This window comes from Gobio gobio, assembly GCF_949357685.1.
Source record: "Gobio gobio genome assembly, chromosome: 6".
NCBI lineage: Eukaryota > Metazoa > Chordata > Actinopteri > Cypriniformes > Gobionidae > Gobio > Gobio gobio.
The window spans coordinates 52,860,477-52,877,763 of NC_137102.1; the positions used below are offsets into that span (position 1 = coordinate 52,860,477).

General features: G+C 36.3%; 1 protein-coding gene across 1 annotated transcript in view; it reads left to right on the top strand.

Moving 5' to 3' along the window:
• sema6ba (sema domain, transmembrane domain (TM), and cytoplasmic domain, (semaphorin) 6Ba) overlaps positions 1 to 17,287 on the top strand; it is a gene marked incomplete at both ends in the record, with an annotated part of 92,038 nt that overhangs the window by 37,580 nt on the left and 37,171 nt on the right. The window contains 4 exons of the mRNA XM_079820578.1: positions 1,510 to 1,600; positions 1,890 to 2,009; positions 6,227 to 6,315; positions 11,180 to 11,397. Of these exons, the coding sequence (XP_079676704.1) occupies positions 1,510 to 1,600; positions 1,890 to 2,009; positions 6,227 to 6,315; positions 11,180 to 11,397 (518 nt within the window). The remainder of the gene's footprint in view (positions 1 to 1,509; positions 1,601 to 1,889; positions 2,010 to 6,226; positions 6,316 to 11,179; positions 11,398 to 17,287) is intronic.

Genomic DNA, 17,287 nt, shown 5'->3' on the forward strand with positions numbered 1-17,287 from the left:
TTGACACTAGATTAGTGTCCAAGTCTCACTATTAACTAACCATTAACTACACATTTTTTCCTCAATAAACTCCCTATTTCCGGTTTATTAATAGTTAGTAAGGTAGTTGTTAAATATAGATATTGGGTAGGATTAAGGGATGTGGAATATGGACATGCAGAATAAGGCATTAATATGTGTTTTATAAGTCTTAATAAACAGCCAATATCCTAGTAATATGCATGCTAATTAGCAACTAGTTAATAGTAAGAATTGGATCCTAAACGTAATATTGGTTAATGGAATCGTTGATATATCAGTGCCATTTCATTTCTTGTGATTCCCATTGCTAGTCATCTTGGTTGCATTGCAAGACTTATTTGAGTATAAGACTTATACATATTAATTTACATATTCTGCATTGTTTGCAACATGTCACTCACCTACTGTTTTCTTACAGTCCAGTCATTAAGAAATTTGGTAACACTTTATTTTACAGTGTCCTTGTTACATATGTTACAGGTATTTACCGTAGTAATAACAGTAAATGATGCATATTTACATGCAACTACCTCTCAACCAAATCCTAACCTAAGTACATGTTACTAATTAATATTATAGTGCACTTAAATATATAATTACACTGTAACAATGACACCTTAACCAGAAACTCTTTGTGAATCAGTTCCACTGAATAATTCAAAAGAATCAGTTCAATAGAACACATGGATTAACACTGATGAAAGTGGATCAACATTGATCGACTTAATTATTAAAACTCAATAAAAGGATGCACACATTTACATTGAAGGGTTCAGAGGAAGATGATGTTCATTTTACGCCTTGAATCGAAAGTGTGAGTGGTTGTGTTGTTGAATCTGTCAGGAACATGTACGAATTATACATCACCCCAAAATCAAATGTCAAAAAAGAAAATTGTATTTTGCATGAAGAAAATGAAGCATAAATGGCCATTTATTTTCTTTAGAGAGATAATGACTTTGATAACACTTTGCATTAATATTATTTAATGAACCTCAGCTTTATGAACTGTTAAACAATTCAATTGTTAACGTTATTGTAAAGTGTTACCAAATGTTCAGTTAGTCATTTGGTAATTAATGCTTTGTTTTCCTAATGCAACATATTTTCTTTTATTTTTTCTTCGGATTCAGGGGTGAAATAGGATGTGAACATAGGATGTGAACATTTCCTAATTTTCATGCCACATCTCTCATTTTGTATTTAAATCTTAAAATCTTTGTTTTTACAGTATATTTCAACCTGAAAGCCATATCAAATTGAGAAAACCCTTGTGGAGACAGGTTTTTGGGTTTGTTTTAGTTGCGTTTGAAGGGTCCATCTCTCTCACACATGCTCACTCACACTCTCTACTGTTGCTGGAAGCGTGTGGAAATGATAGCAGCACTTGTGAATGTGTTTGGAGATATGTGTGGTTTCTAACAGCTATCATCCTCTCAGAGAGTGTCATATCGCGTCCTCACAAAGAGTATGTGTGTGTTTGTTCAGAGAGACACTCTGGAATTGGTCGGAGAGCCCATCAGCGGAATGGCCAGGTGTCCGTATGATCCCAAACACGCTAATGTGGCTCTGTTTGCAGGTAATGGCACACATTTCTGGACATGTAATGACTCTAAGCTCTAACCTCACATTACTCACATAATGCACTCTTTAATCTGTGATAATAAGAGCCGTACACCCAGTAGATACACAACATAATAATATTTAATATCGTCTCATTTATAGCTCTTTTAATTTGACTCCATAAATGTGTTTAACAACCTTTTCCTAACATCATTATGCTCAAGGACTTTTCCATATATCATCATGGCACAATGTCGATGCTCACTTCTGGTTATTGACCGCTGACCTGTGCCCTTTGACCCCAGAGGGCAGCTTGTTCACAGGGACAGTGACTGACTTCCTGGCCATCGATGCTGTCATTTACCGCAGTCTAGGAGAGAGTCCGGCCCTGCGCACGATCAAACATGATTCCAAATGGTTCAGAGGTACTGTTTCATATATATATAGTTCAATCATGACAACTCTCTGTATAGTTTCCATTGCATGTAAAGGATCTATCAACCTGTGCCTATATATTAAATGTGCCTAGATCTTTTGCACCCCCAGATTTTCAAATAGTTGTATCTCTGCCAAATATTGTCATATCCTAACAATCCTAAGCTTATTTATTCAGCGTTCAGATGATATATAAATCTCAATTTAAAGAAATTGACCCTTATGACTGGTTTTGTGGTCCAGGGTCACATATATACAGTATAATAATGAAATTATAATAATAATAATGATATTGTAAATAAAACTAAAGATGCTTGGCAATAAAAATATGTAATTATTATTTGCCATCTGTTTAATTCTTAATTTTTTCTGTTTATCTTAAAGGAATATTTTGGGCATTTGTGGCATGCCACAGAAAGTAATGTTAATTCCCTCTATTTAAAAAAAAAAAAAAGAAGATATATATGTATGTGTGTGTGTGTGTGTGTGTGTGTGTGTGTGTGTGTACTGTGTATAATTATTATGAGTAATTATTTATTATTATATTATATATATATATATATATATATATATATATATATATATATATATATATATATATATATATATATATATATATATATATATATATATATATATATATATATATATATTATTATAATGTTAGAAAGAAAAAATCTATTTCAAATAAATGCTGAAATTTCTGTTAATCAAAGAATCATGAAAAAAATGTATCGTGGTTATTACACGCAGCACAACTGTTTTCATCAGTGATAATGATAAGTAATAATGGAGTAATGATGCTGAAAATTCAGTTTAAATACATTTTAACATAATTAAAATGGAAAACGGTTATTTTCCATAATTGTAAAAATATTTCACAATATTAATATTTCACTGTATTTTTAATTAAATAAAAGCAGTCTTGGTGAACATTAGAGACTTATTTTTAAAAAACATTAAAACCCTCTATGGTACGCAATATGATTTCAATGAGTACAAAATTATTTGTGGTGTTTTTCCTGCTTAAAATTGGACACTATAACAATAGCAATAAAAAAAATCATTATTGTTTTATTAAAAAAAAAATGTAAAAAAGTTTGTTGCCTCAAGGCAACATTGTACCACAACGGACAAATTGAAACATTTGACATTTTCATGTAGAAAAAAATTAATATATTTATTGAAAACATCAGTTTCTTTAACCAGACACCTGAACAAACACATTTATCCAGTTTTTCATGTATTAAAAATGTAATATTTAATAAAAAGTAACATTTCAAATTCAGCTGTTGCTTTCAGGCAACATTTTACCATCGTGGAACACAAGTAGCCTATTACCAAACCATTACATCAAGTTATCATATCCATCTTCATCCTCATCTCCATCTTCAATCTCACCCTCACTCTCTCCCCCTGCCGGATTGTCACTATGACCTCTTCACATGACACCTCATCCTCACCCTCATCAACAGGCAGTTGTGTTTTATCCCTTTTTTAAGTGCTATAGAAAATGTGCAGATCATAATATGTAAAGTTATAGTATGTGAATTACTATTCTTATAAGTGCATTAAAAAATCATGCAAACATGCAAATATAATTCGATAATTCTAGCTCTTTTCCTTACAAATATACTATATTTGTATCCAACCCAGTGTGTCTGGTATGGCCTTATGCGATTCCATTATGGTACAATGTTGCCTTGAGGCAACACACAGTTTTTTGTTATTTACTCTAAAACATTTGATGATATATAATGTAAAGTTCTTGAAAATACTTCTTTACTTACCAGTGAAGGTGACTCATATTTTTGTGGTTGATTAACTCGACGGAAATTAGTGAAAAATGCCATTTTCATTGGAGAAAATATGGAGCCATGTGACCTGTGAACATGTGCTGAAACAGGACACAAAATGGACCCCTGTGGGTCATGTGACCACTTTTTTGCACTTTCATTTATTAGTATTTGAGTTCTTCTTCCCTGAGATAGGCTTGAACACTAAATTGGTGTTTCATTTTATTAAAAATAAACTAAAATAGACTGTTGCCTGGAGGCAACACCGTACCATAGAGGGTAAAACATTTTACCAACCTCGCTTTTAAATGGTACTGTAATATTTAAAATTATCTTTATTTGGGGCATTTTCTCAGCAAATATTGATGTATGCAATTGATTATCTAAAATAATTAAAATCATTTTGAGAAATCATTTTATTTCTATGTTTTATTGGATGTCTAAATTGTCCTTGTGAAGTGGACATTTTCAGTTGCATGGACTTTTGTGCTATTATGTACTGTAATTCCTGTTGGTTGAGTTATAAAAGCTCAGTTCCATTTAAATAGTTTTTTGTGGATGTGCAAATTTACATATTCGCAAATTCAGCTAGTCAGTGGATTGTCTGATTGACTATTTTAAGGAATACCTGTATAATTACGCCCCTTTCAAACAGAGCTTTGATCCCATAAAATTGCCATACAATTGCTAGAGTGCCTTCTATGTGAACGCATGTCCCGGGATTGATCCTGGGATGGGGACCTACAATGTAAACCCTAACGCTCAAAATAATTAATTGGTTTGAGTAGCCAACTCAAATTAAACTAATTAGTTCAATCAAATGAACTTTTAACGAGTATTTTTAACTTTATTTTTATTTTGAGTTCACAAAACTGACACATTTAAGTAATCTGAATTGTTTCATTGTTTTTGAGTTTTATAAACTTGTTTCTTTTCATTTAGACCAACTTAAATTTAACTGAAACTGGGCTGGGATTTCTATTTCCCAGCATGCTTTGCCATGACTCTCAAAAGGGAGAATAAATGCTAAAATTATTTAAATTATTAAATGTTGATAATTTGATAACATGTTGAAGAAACCTGATTATTGTTAAATGTATAGATTTTGTAGTGTTTAATGTTACGTGCGCGCGCATATTCCAGAAAATCACTAGTCAAAACGAGTCAAACGATCCCGGGACACATTATAAGTGTTTTTTCCGGATATCCTGTGAACCGTGCTTTAGGTTCATGTCTACCAGTTAGACATGATGCTTTATAAAATTGTGGTTTATGGACATTAAAAATGACCTTTCAATAGGACAACTGACAGGTAATCAATAAAGAAATAAGCGAAATAACTTTTTATTACAAAAAAACTATCCACAAAGAACAGACACCTGTTATGCATTATAATGGGAACATTGGTAGTTGAAGATGGTCAACTAGACCAATGTTCCCATTATAATGCATAACAGGGGTTTGTTCTTTGTGGATAGTTTTTTTTTCTTCAACATGTCACCTCCTGGTAACTTTACATGGATAAAGAGTGAAAGTAACTGGGTTTACTTGTTTAGTCGGTCATGACAGTGTTTAAAATGTATTTTTAGTGATACAGATTCAAATAAGGCAAACTTATTTTCTGTGCTAATGTTCAATAGAGCAGAAAATGCACTTAACCTGGATTATTCCTTTAAAGTCGTGTCAGGAAATGTTTAATAAAATGGATTGCATCTTTGTCGCTCTGCAAATACCTGTCAGTTTGAAGTGGGGTTTTCTTTTGTGGGTTTTAAAATAGTTTCTGGAAGCAGTTCACAGCACTGCATTTTGAGTGTGATTTCACACCAGACACACAGAGAGTGCTAACAAAACCCAATTGGATTTTTTTATTTATTTATCTATTTTACCTGAGTTGTTTTTCACAAATATACGAGACCTTGTAACCCCAGGAAACGGAACCAGCACGGAGCTCTTGTGGCGAGAATATGTGGATGTGTGTATAATTTAGAGCTCTCTGTTTGACCTTTGAATGCTGAATATATCTATAAAAGTATCATTCAGGGAGTGAGACCGACATTGCGTTTTGAGCCACAAAGACCTGCGTCTGCTTTTTAAAACACATTCTACTCAAGGAGAGAGAGAGAGGAGAGGCCAAGACCTCCGCATGTCCTCTCTTCGCTCTCTTTGCTTTATTTAAGAGGACATGCATGTTTTATGAGGACTATCTCTGCCTCATTCACTTGTGTTCGTGCTGTTCTCTGGCTGTATATCTCTTTCTCTCCCTGCCTCCCTCTGGGAATGTGCATATGTTGTTTGTTCAGATGAAATGTCTTTATAATGACTGATGAGTGTTTACTTATTTGAGCTTCAATTTCTCCATAGGACGCCCTCAGACTGATAAATTAAAGCCTGCGTTTGTGTGTGTCTTGCAGAGCCTTATTTTGTGAGTGCCGTGGAATGGGGGCCTCATATCTACTTCTTCTTCAGGGAGATGGCCATGGAGTTCAACTACCTGGAGAAGGTAAGAAAGTTCGTTTTTATTTGATCAAAAAATACTGTAAAAACTGATATGTTGTGAAATATTATTACAGTTTCTGCAATAACCCAGCAAGCAATTTTGCATTTAAAATACATCTAACAGCCTTAAGGCTTGTACACACCGGGACGCATATCGCGCACGCTTATTGCCAGCGTTTTTTGGAAACGTTTTTCAGCTCGTCTTGAGTGTTCACACCAAATCGATTTTCACTGGCGATTCGCAGAGTGAACGTGCAAATTCAGTAGATGGCCTTCCCGGTACACAAGGTGATACTGCGGCACAGCATTAGCAGCTCATTTTCTTCTTTGTCTACTTACTTCTTCTTCGTTGTATCAACGTGTGCTCGGCAAGACCGTTTTGTGCTTGAGCACCACCAAGTCGTGTTTTACTGTAACTTCAGCGGCTCCAGGCTCGTGAACAAAAGTGCCGATTTCATCGGTCGGCCAGTTTTTAACGCGCTGGGTCAAAACAAAAAAACGAACCCAAGGCGTTTTTTTTAAATGATGCTTTTACCCCTGACGTTTTGCGGTCGGTGTGCACACTCACATTGGCGCCCTTTGTTTAGTCACGAGGCGTTGAACGCGCACGAAAATCGTCCCGGTGTGAACAGGCCTTTACACAACCTTGACATCTTGACCTTGACATCTTGAACCAAAATATATTTTTTAATTTAATAGAAGTCTAACCAGTGGCGGCTGGTGATAATTATTTTTTTTTTGGGGGGGGGGGGGGGGGGGGGGTCGTCAGGGGTGGGGGGGGGGGGGCAGTATCAAGATGCATGTTGACTAAATTCAAGCATTAAAGAGAAAACAGTGTCTTCACTTTTATCTTTTTACACATTCATTTCCCACTTATAAGTTAATGAGGAAAGGAAAAAACTAAAGAAAACAGCAACAACAGACTACCATGTTGACTACTTGAACATACATTTTGCTCTCCTTTCTTTATGGCTAGAAAATTTCTCAGTGACTCTCTGATCAAAGTCAGTCATCAAAGTAGTGTCATGACGTTTGCATTGTTCAGTTAGATATTTGAGGTCTCTTACCAAATAAAAGACAGGGAAAGCAATAAAGGGCATTGCTAACAACACATCCAGCCAGCCACCTACGTTTCTCATAACAAGCGCGTGAAGCTCCGAGCGCAGCTGCGTCCTCTGTCACTGGCCTGCTGCTGGATTTGTAAATCGCGTTGGTCCGGTTTGGGATCCTTTATCCTTTTTTTTCTTCCAGCAGACGCCTTGTGAAAGAATTTGGTTTAACTGCTGCCCTCGAAAGTGATCATCCTAACAAGGTTTTGGCGGAGTCGGAGTGACGATGTCGCCCGCGTACTTTCGCTTTAGTGGCCAAGAGCGTAAAGTTGAATGATAGGTGACGAGAACCAATCAGATTGGATAAAATAACATGTCTCCAATCTGATTCGCTAGGGACGCAGCAACCTGCATCCGGAGGAGGATCTTTAAGAAACCAATTAGAGACCAGTTTCAGGTCACATGCTGCCCGTAGATTTTTGGACTCAGATAGACGTCCATTTGTCCGGCGTCCCTCGCGCATGAAACCGCATGAAACATATTGAAGAACATATAAAATAGTTAACCGATCAAAGCCAGTTTTTATTAAATGCTGAGGTTCTTACTAACAGCCAGCACATCGTATGAGTAAACTATTTTATTTTTATTTAATTTTTATATCATTTTTGTATACATGTATATTTCTGGAATTTTGATGGGGGCGGCGCCCCAGCGCCCTCAATTAACCAGCCGCCACTGTGTCTAACCATATCCCAAGAATAGACTAGTCATCTAGAACATGAACATGTCAAAGAAATTAAACCAAACACCTTGTAATCACTGTTGATTTTGCTTACATGATGGAATATCATACTCTCGTTTGTGTTTGTTTGAGCGTTCTCTGAGCGTCATTGGTTTCAAGGATCAACAAGTGTTGATCATTGTAGCCAATCACAATCATATCTGTTGAGTGTGTGAACGCAATGGCCTATCAGAGATGCTAGTCAGTAAGTTAGTCAGAATCCGCTTAAAGGGATAGTTCACCCAAAAGGGTTGACAGTAGCCATTGACTTCCATAGTAGAAAAAAATACTATGGAAGTCAATGGCTACCATCAACTGTCTTTTAACTGTATTCTTCAAAATATCTTCTTTTGTGTTCAACACAAGAAAAAAACATGTTTGAAACAACATGAGGATGAGTAAATGATGACAACATTTTGGGTGAACTTTCTTTAACACTGCTGAAAACTTTTTTTTTTTTTTTTCATTGTTCAATTGAATGAATGGAGAGGTGGGCCTTCCGTTGTGGTCAGTGGCAGTGTTTCTCAAAAACCGAGGGTATGGCATAGTCCTTCTGGAGATTGCACATGTGCAATGATGGCATTGTGGCTGGAACAACATAAAACATATGACAATTAATGTGCTTTATTTAATGTAAAAAGAATTTAAAGTGAAAGCAACAAAGGATAATTCACCTCAGATCTTGAAAATCAATTAAAGGAAACAACTATATTCAAACTGTCAACTTAAGGTGAACAAACAAGTGTATTATGATATAAAAATTTTTTTGTAAATCTAGGAATTAGATATTGTACTTATCCATTTTATTGTGAATGCAGTTAGTGTGCTTGCAGAGAGAGCCCACCCACACGCTTTTCTGATTGGCTGTGATATTTGATTGATTGATATTGGGTCGAGTCTCATTTGCCGCTGAAAATCTTGTCGCGTCTAGTTAGGACACGGCGTTAGGCTGTTTAAATCTGCTTTTAACAGGACAATTTAAGTCCTTAATTCAACAGTTTTTGCTCTGGTACAGAAATTTGTACCGAGAACTGTGAATTTTTACTGGTATTCTGATTACTGAAATTTTTGCAACCCTAATTGTAATTGTCTGTCTCTTTTGACCAATTGAATGCATTGTTGCTGAATAAAAGTATTAGTGTCTTTGGAAAAAAATCTTACTGACCCTAAACTTTTGAACAGTACAGATCAACGACACATGTTCAACCGTATCAATAAGATGTAGGATTGATAATATTACTCCTGAACACCAGAAGATCTAATTATAAGAGTAAATAACTGTTTTTGAAAGCATGTCAAGCCTACCATCACCATTTGAGTGCCACATTTTAGCACAAATGTCTCACACTTTTATTTAGGGAGTGTGTACATGAACAACACCTCCAATAGCTGTGTTTACATGGACCCTGACTAGTAGCAAAGTAACCACGTCAATCAGAATGAATTGCCTAATTTCCAATTTAAATTTCATTCAGATTGTAAGAGTCCTTTTAAACCGTTGTAATCCATTCGACAGGACATGTAATACCTGATCGGATTGAAAACTGGAAAGTTCTGCAATGACGTAGAAATAGGGTAATGACATATGTCTGTTGTTGATAAATATAGCGTCAAAAATGACTGTCATTCTAAAATTCTCCTTCCACTCATCGTCTGTGAAGTGGAGTGGGGCAGCGTCCCAGCAGTTCTTGTTTCAGACTCTCATCCACAGATGCCTTGTTTTGTGCAACGGAAAGGGCGTTTCTTCCGCTTGATAAATATAAGCAGCACGTCATGAAGCTGTACTCGACGTCTCTTGATTAGGACCCAAAATAGATAAATATTAAGTCTGCTTTTCAAAAACAAAGGAGCAATTGTAGGATGATGTTATTATGCACCAGCAGTGGGAAACTCATGTCAAATGATTAATTCCCATTTGAAGCTTGTGACATATAAACGCGCACATCAACCCGTTCTCTTTATTTAGCGTTCGTGTAAACACTATGTTCGGATTCAACAGAGAAAAGAAACTAACCCTTGCAATAAGGTCCCATTAGTTAAAGGGATGGTTCACCCAAAAATGAAAATTCTGTCATCATTTACTCACCCTCAAGTTGTTGCAAACCTGTATGAGTTTCTTTGTTCTGCTGAACACAAAAGAAGATTTTTTGAAGAATGTTTGTAACAAAGCAGACAGAGCAACAATTGACTACCATAGCATTTCCCCCCCTACTATGGTAGTAAATGGTTGCTCTATCTGCTTTGGGAGGGTGAGTAAATGATGACAGAATTTTTAATTTTGGGTGAACTATCCCTTTAAGGTTAGTCAATGCCTTTGCTAACATTAACTAATAATGAACAAAAAAAAAAGATGTATTATCTTTATTAACATTGAAAAAATACAACTATTCATTGTTAGTTCATGTAAGCTCAGGTTCATTGATTAATATTAACCGATACAACTTCTGATTTTAATAATGTAGCCTATTTGTAAATGCTGAAATTAACATTAACTAAGATTTAAAAAACTGCTTTAAAGTATTTTTCACTGTTACTTCATGTTAACCGTATTGTAAAATGTCTTATTGTAAAAGTTCACCCTTACTATTTATTCAAACTAAGCTGATTCATTCATAATTCATAATTAATCAAGGTTGTAATGTCATGCATATTAACATATGACTGTCCATGAATAGCCAATTCAGTATTCAGGGTCTTGAAAGTGCCCCACCCTGTACTCAGAGGTCAGCCAATCAAAACAGAGGTAATTTACATATTAAAGGTGCAGAGTCAGAGAAAAACTAAAAATGGTGACTGCTTTTGGCACAATAAGTCTTTACTGACATTATGAGTGGAATTCTGGGAGAGAAAAAGTACAGTGATACAGAATACAAAGGCCCCTTTAAGTTTTTACACTATTGTCAGTTCTCACGATTGAAGTGTTAGGTTGAAAAGCAGTTCTCCAGTGAATAGTCACTTTGATTCTAGCACTGAATAAAGGTTGTGTGGAATAAAAAACTGAGCTGTGTTCTTTTTGAATGTGTTTGTGTGTGCTTTAGGTGATGGTGTCTCGTGTGGCACGTGTGTGTAAAGGTGATTTGGGCGGCTCTCAGCGTGTGTTAGAGCGCCAGTGGACGTCGTTTCTAAAAGCGCGTCTGAACTGCTCAATCCCTGGAGACTCGCACTTCTACTTCAACCTCCTGCAGTCCACCAGCCCCATCATACGCATGCAGGGCAGAGACGTCATACTGGGGGTCTTTTCCACACCCTCGAACAGGTACAACACACTCATACAGGATGAATATTAAAGAGTATGGTGGGATCATTTGCAGTATAGTGGAACGATCTGTGTGTGTGAATGATGAATGCAGATGAGACTGTAATGCAATTCAACAGCCCCGATGCAAATAAGGACAAAAACTTTTGAGAAGGTTATTTCCTCAAATCGTATTGACTTTCTCATGTCTGGGCCATATTTCACAGCAAAATATTGCCATATGTACAGTATGTATGTTTTTTTATTTTGTTTTATTTTTTAGTGCTGTCAAATCGATTAATCGTGATTAATCGCATCTAATATAAACGTCTTTGTTTACATATGTGTGTATATATATTATGAGAAGGTTATTTCCTCAAATCTTATTGACTTTCTCATGTCTGTGCCATATTTCACACCAAAATCTTGCCATATGTACAGTATGTATGTTTTTTTTTTTTGTGCTGTCAAATCGATTAATCATGATTAATCGCATCTAATATAAAGGTCTTTGTTTACATATCTGAGTATATATATTATTATTTTTATTTATATTATATATATGTCTGTGTGTGTATTTATACTGTATAATATGCACAGACATGCACACACGCAGACATATATATTATAGATACATTATGTAAACAAAAACTTTTTATGTTAGATGCAACACTCATTTTTAATTTTTTTATTCTTTATTATTATCTTTTATAAAAAAAATTTTTACTTTGGTCTATTTTTATTATTTATGATGTATACATTTTTATGATTTATTTTTTATTGACTTATTTATTTATGTTTATTTGATTGTATTATTTGGTTTGACATGACGATTAAACACAAACATTTTCCACCAAAATTCTCAGTAATTATACGGTTATGAAAATTACATTTTTCATTATGGTAATGAGGGTGAAAGTTCTTAACTGTGATTAAAAGAATGTCCTAAAATAGACTTGCTTTTCTTTAAGCAAATTATTATTTCTTTTGGAGGTGGTGGTGAAATATGATCTGGACATGTTTTTGTGACATTCGCACCGTAAATGTATAAAGATTACGAAACATAACTAAATTGAAGGGAAATGGAAAACCGTTCTACACACGCACGTATGCTCGTTCCTCTGTGATTTAGCTTCTTATTAGTCTGTTTTGAACCCGAGCAGCACGAATGAATCCAATTTCAAGGCAATTTGGATTTTGTTCTTTTGATAGTGTGCCTAAAAGGGCTTTTTTTATCCTCCAGAAGAAAGACAAAGCGAAGAGTCATGAGAGTTTGATTGTCTCAGGAGAAAGACTGTTTAAAATTCAGTTATCATGGATGTTAAGAAACGCTATAAACACAATTTAACAATGGGCAAAACACTGATCTGCTTTCCACAGGGTTGTAAATGGCCAGCTCCCATTGTGCTGTAGATTACAGTAGCAGTTGTGACATCTGTCAAAATGTGCAAAGAGACCGAGAGTCAGAGAAAGTGACAGAGTGCTAGAAACAACCTCTGTGTGTCTGTATACATCTAGAGAAATGTGCACTTTCTCCCATTCATAAGTAATATGAGTGCACCGTCTTTCTATGTGTCAAGTCTTGGTAGCACTTTATTTTACAGTCCTCTTCCCCATGTACATGCTATGTATTTATTATAGTAATGACAATAACTGGGTAATAACTAGGTACTAACCCTGAGCCAAGCCCTAAACCTAACCTTAACCCATGTAGTTACCGATCGACCGGCCAGGGACCAGAATTGGGTGATTTTCTGCATGATCTGTGATTTTTGTTTCCAGCGGCGCAGGTGTCAGCTGCACGTTCTCGCTCTTCTCACCATCTGCAAATTGACACACACACTCTCACTCACTCGTCACTTCAAAACACTGCTTCATAAAGCTTCGAATCAGGATTCGGATCGCGTGCCAAACTGCTAAAATCACGTGACTTTGGCGCTCCGAACCGCTGATTCGATACGCTGATACATAGCGCTCCAAAGCTTCATGAAGCAGTGTTTTGAAATCGGCCATCACTATGTAAGTCGTTATTTCGTTTTTTTGGTTTAAAAAACTGATTTAAATATGTTTTTAGTACATTAATGGATCTTGAGAGAGGAAATGTCATTGCTGGCTATGCAGGCCTCACTGAGCCATCGGATTTCAACAAAATTATCTTCATTTGCGTTCCGAAGATGAACGAAGGTCTTACGGGTGTGGAACGGCATGAGGGTGAATAATAAATTATATTATATTCATTTTTGGGTGAACTAACCCATGTTGGGGAAAGTTACTTTGAAAAGTAATACATTACAATATTGCATTACTCCCTGAAAAAGTAACTAAATTAGTTACTTAGTTACTTTTTTTCGTTACTTTTTCTCACCTGACCTGGGCTTGTTTTTTTGTTTTTTTATAACAACTAGGTTCTATTTTTGTGCAAATGTAAAGACCCCTTCATACCAAAATTGAACCTCAGGCTGATGAAAAAAATGCTAATTCACGCATTAACAGTAGAGGGCGCAGCTCTGCTGTGCTGTGCTGGCATAATGGTAGAATAGGAAGCAGGAGAAAAAAGTTTTACCAATTAAAACAAAAAATCTAGTAATTTTTGCTCATGGTTTAACTGAATCATCAAAGGCCAGCAGCAAGACATTAGTCAATAAAGGTAGATTAAATACATGAAAATATTTGTTTTATTTAACATTTAATTATTGGATACTGAATCTTTATTGTGTGAGTGAGATGAATAAAAGTAGCCTAGAACTACAATAACCATCATGTTCTCACACAACCTTTGCACTTGGCAGGAGAGCTGTCAGTCAAATAAATGTGAAAAAGTAACTCAGATATTTTGTTGTAAATTTGAAAAGTAATGCGTTACTTTACTAGTTACTTGAAAAAGTAATCTGATTACGTAACTCAAGTTACTTGTAATGCGTTACCCCCAACACTGGAACTAACCCTTTAATGATGTCACGCAGGTAGTGGATAACTTCAATAACACTTTACAATAAGGTTGTATTAGTTAACATTAGTTAATGCATTAGTTAACATTAACTAACCATGAACAACACCTCTGTTCAGCATTTGTTAATCTTTGTTAATGTTAGTTAATAAAAATCCAGTTGTTCAGGGTTTGTTCATGTTAGTTCACAGTGCATTAACTAATGTTGACAAGATTTTAATAATACATTAGTAAATGTTGAAATTAACATTAACAAAGATAAATAAATGCTTTATAAGTGCAGTTCATTATTAGTTCATGTTAACTAATGTAGTTAACTAATGTTAACTAATGAACCTCATTGTAAAGTGTTACCATAACTTTAAGGTTGAATTAATGCTAGATTGTTTGCTATAAATTATGAACATGGCATCTGAGGACTAATTCTCATTTTTCTCAGTTATTTTGCTTTATTTCCAGATTCTAGAGCACGCGCACATGCGCACTCTTCAAAAACAGTGCTTTAAATCTCTTGACAAACTAAAAGACGTAAATTATATTTGTATGTATTCTAAATTAAAGATATAGGTTATACTGAATGTCAGCTTGCTTATATTGCTCAAGATATGGATTTATTAAAAGCCCACTGAAATCAAAAATTTTAAAACTTTTTGTATGATTATGTTAGCCTTAAAGCTGCACTATGTAACTTTTCCGTCCACTAGAGGTCGCCTATTCAAAACAAAGGCGTAGTTTGATGACGCCAATTTTGGGCACAGAATCTTGGGACATGTGGTCTCCACCTCACAGCCGGTGGAAAAGAGTCGGGATAGGACTCGGGCAGAAATCATGTTCATGGATGTGATTATTAACATTACTGTAGTATGAAGCAGAAGCAGGAGCGATTGTTAATAAGAAGAGCTCAACACAAGCCTTGCGAGCAGCGGGACCTTTATTATGGCATAGTCGCAGGCGGGACTTTTATTATGCCACAGTCGCCGGTGCCATTTCTGCTTTTCCGGCCATGAGTATGAGGTAACGCAGCTCTGTTTATCATATTAGAAACATCTGAGTGTGTTGAAAATGATGTTATAACGTTACTCTGTGCGTTCGCTCAGCGGCTGCTATGACACTTGTGCACACTGCAGTGAGAGTAAAGCGTTTCTGCTAAATAAAACCGGAAACCGAGGGTAACGCAGATATGACGCCATCGACAGGCGACTCCCTCACACGTCCCGGTTCCTTGGTTAAAATAGCAATTTTCTTACGATTTACAAATAGTTGGAAACATTTGGGATATTGTAGTACTCAACTGAACAAAATATAGAACACTGGCCTAGTGGTTTTTGGATATTTTACTGAAAACATTTTACATAGTGCACCTTTAAGGTTATGAATAAGTTGGTGTGTTCCAAAACAATGACAAAATTTGCATTTAGGCGATATAAGCATTCAAAACTTACAGTCACTCACTTCCGTTAAAATGAATCACAGATTTTGATGACATCACCTTCTCATCAAATCATCTGTCCAATCAAATGCTCTCTTGAGTCTGAAGCGTCCCGCCCCCTGCATTATAAATAGACGCTGAAGCTGCGTCTGAAATCGGTCAGCTGTTCACACATTTACTCATTTCTAGATGGTGAAAGGCACATATAGCGCATGCAGAGCCGGCCCAAGGCATAAGCGAACTAAGCGGCTGCTTAGGGCCCCTTCGCCACCAGGGGGCCCCCAAGAGCACATGAAATTACTTGCTGCATGTTGCTTTATTGAAATTGCGAAATGGCCTTAAACAATTACTAGATAAACTGCACTTTTTTGGAAAAAAGTTTTCTAATATATGCACGGATTGATTCTGACAGCGCTGCACGAGGTCGCAGCGCCATTGGCTGGACACTATTAGCTTGTTAGCCAGGGTTCAAAGTCCAAAGTGCGAGAAAAATCAGCGCTGAAACGGTGCTTCGTCAGTTGCCCGATAACCTTTTTATGAATGGATGGATTTGAGAATGTGATACAGTTTAGTGCGAATATCTTATCTGACGTGCTGTATGTTTTGGACGGAGTACAGTTTTCAGTTTCTGTTCGCAGTAAATGCTTCTCTGTAAGTAGGCTATATGTTTGAGTCGCTCAAAATTATCATTTGGGCACGCAACATGCAGCAAACATCTTCCCAAATTCGTCATTGAGTTCATTTAGTTCAGCTGTGTCCTGTTAATTATCTCGTTTCTGTTCGCTATTCAGTTCTTCCCTTTTCACTCAGTCTTTGTCCGGTCAAAGTTATGTGTTGGTGTGTTGTGCTGTTGCCTGTCTTGCCTTTTCTAAGATTAAATCACGTTTGGAATTGTATCTGCCTGTCTTCGTCTTCCTGCCTGCACACACCTGTGACAGTTATACAGTTCCACAGCATACCTGGAAATACCTCAGAAGAAACGATCACTGGAACTAGCAAAAAACGAAAGATTTGACGTTGAACACGCCGCTTTAGGCGCAGCATGTCTACTGACACAACAGGATTTTTTTGGTCACACGCTTGAAATAACTCCCAATAGAGAATAGACATTTGCATACCGTAGACCCAAAATAAAGGAGTAGAGAGAGACAGAGACGGAGAGATAGAGGAGAAGACTGTACAACAACCAGCCGATAATCTGAGCTCGTGGGCTTATGAAAGGGAATGAATCGGTCTGTGCTGTGCGGAGCTAAATGGATAAACAGTCTAGTACATCATAAACCCAGCCCAAATGTTGTTCTGTCGCTCCCGAGAGCTCGTAACGCACTGTAAGAGCTCTCACTAGTCTTCCAGGCTCCACGGGTAAGTGTGCGTTCAGTATGATATACTGCAGTCCATCAGGCAGATGATGAGGGCCGTTTTCAGTAGATTACCTCTCATTGTGTTCGTATGATTAGAATAAAAATGAGCTTCGTCATCAGCTTGCAGTGGAATGTTTTTGGTGTTATGTCTGCTCTGCTAGATGTGGTCATTTT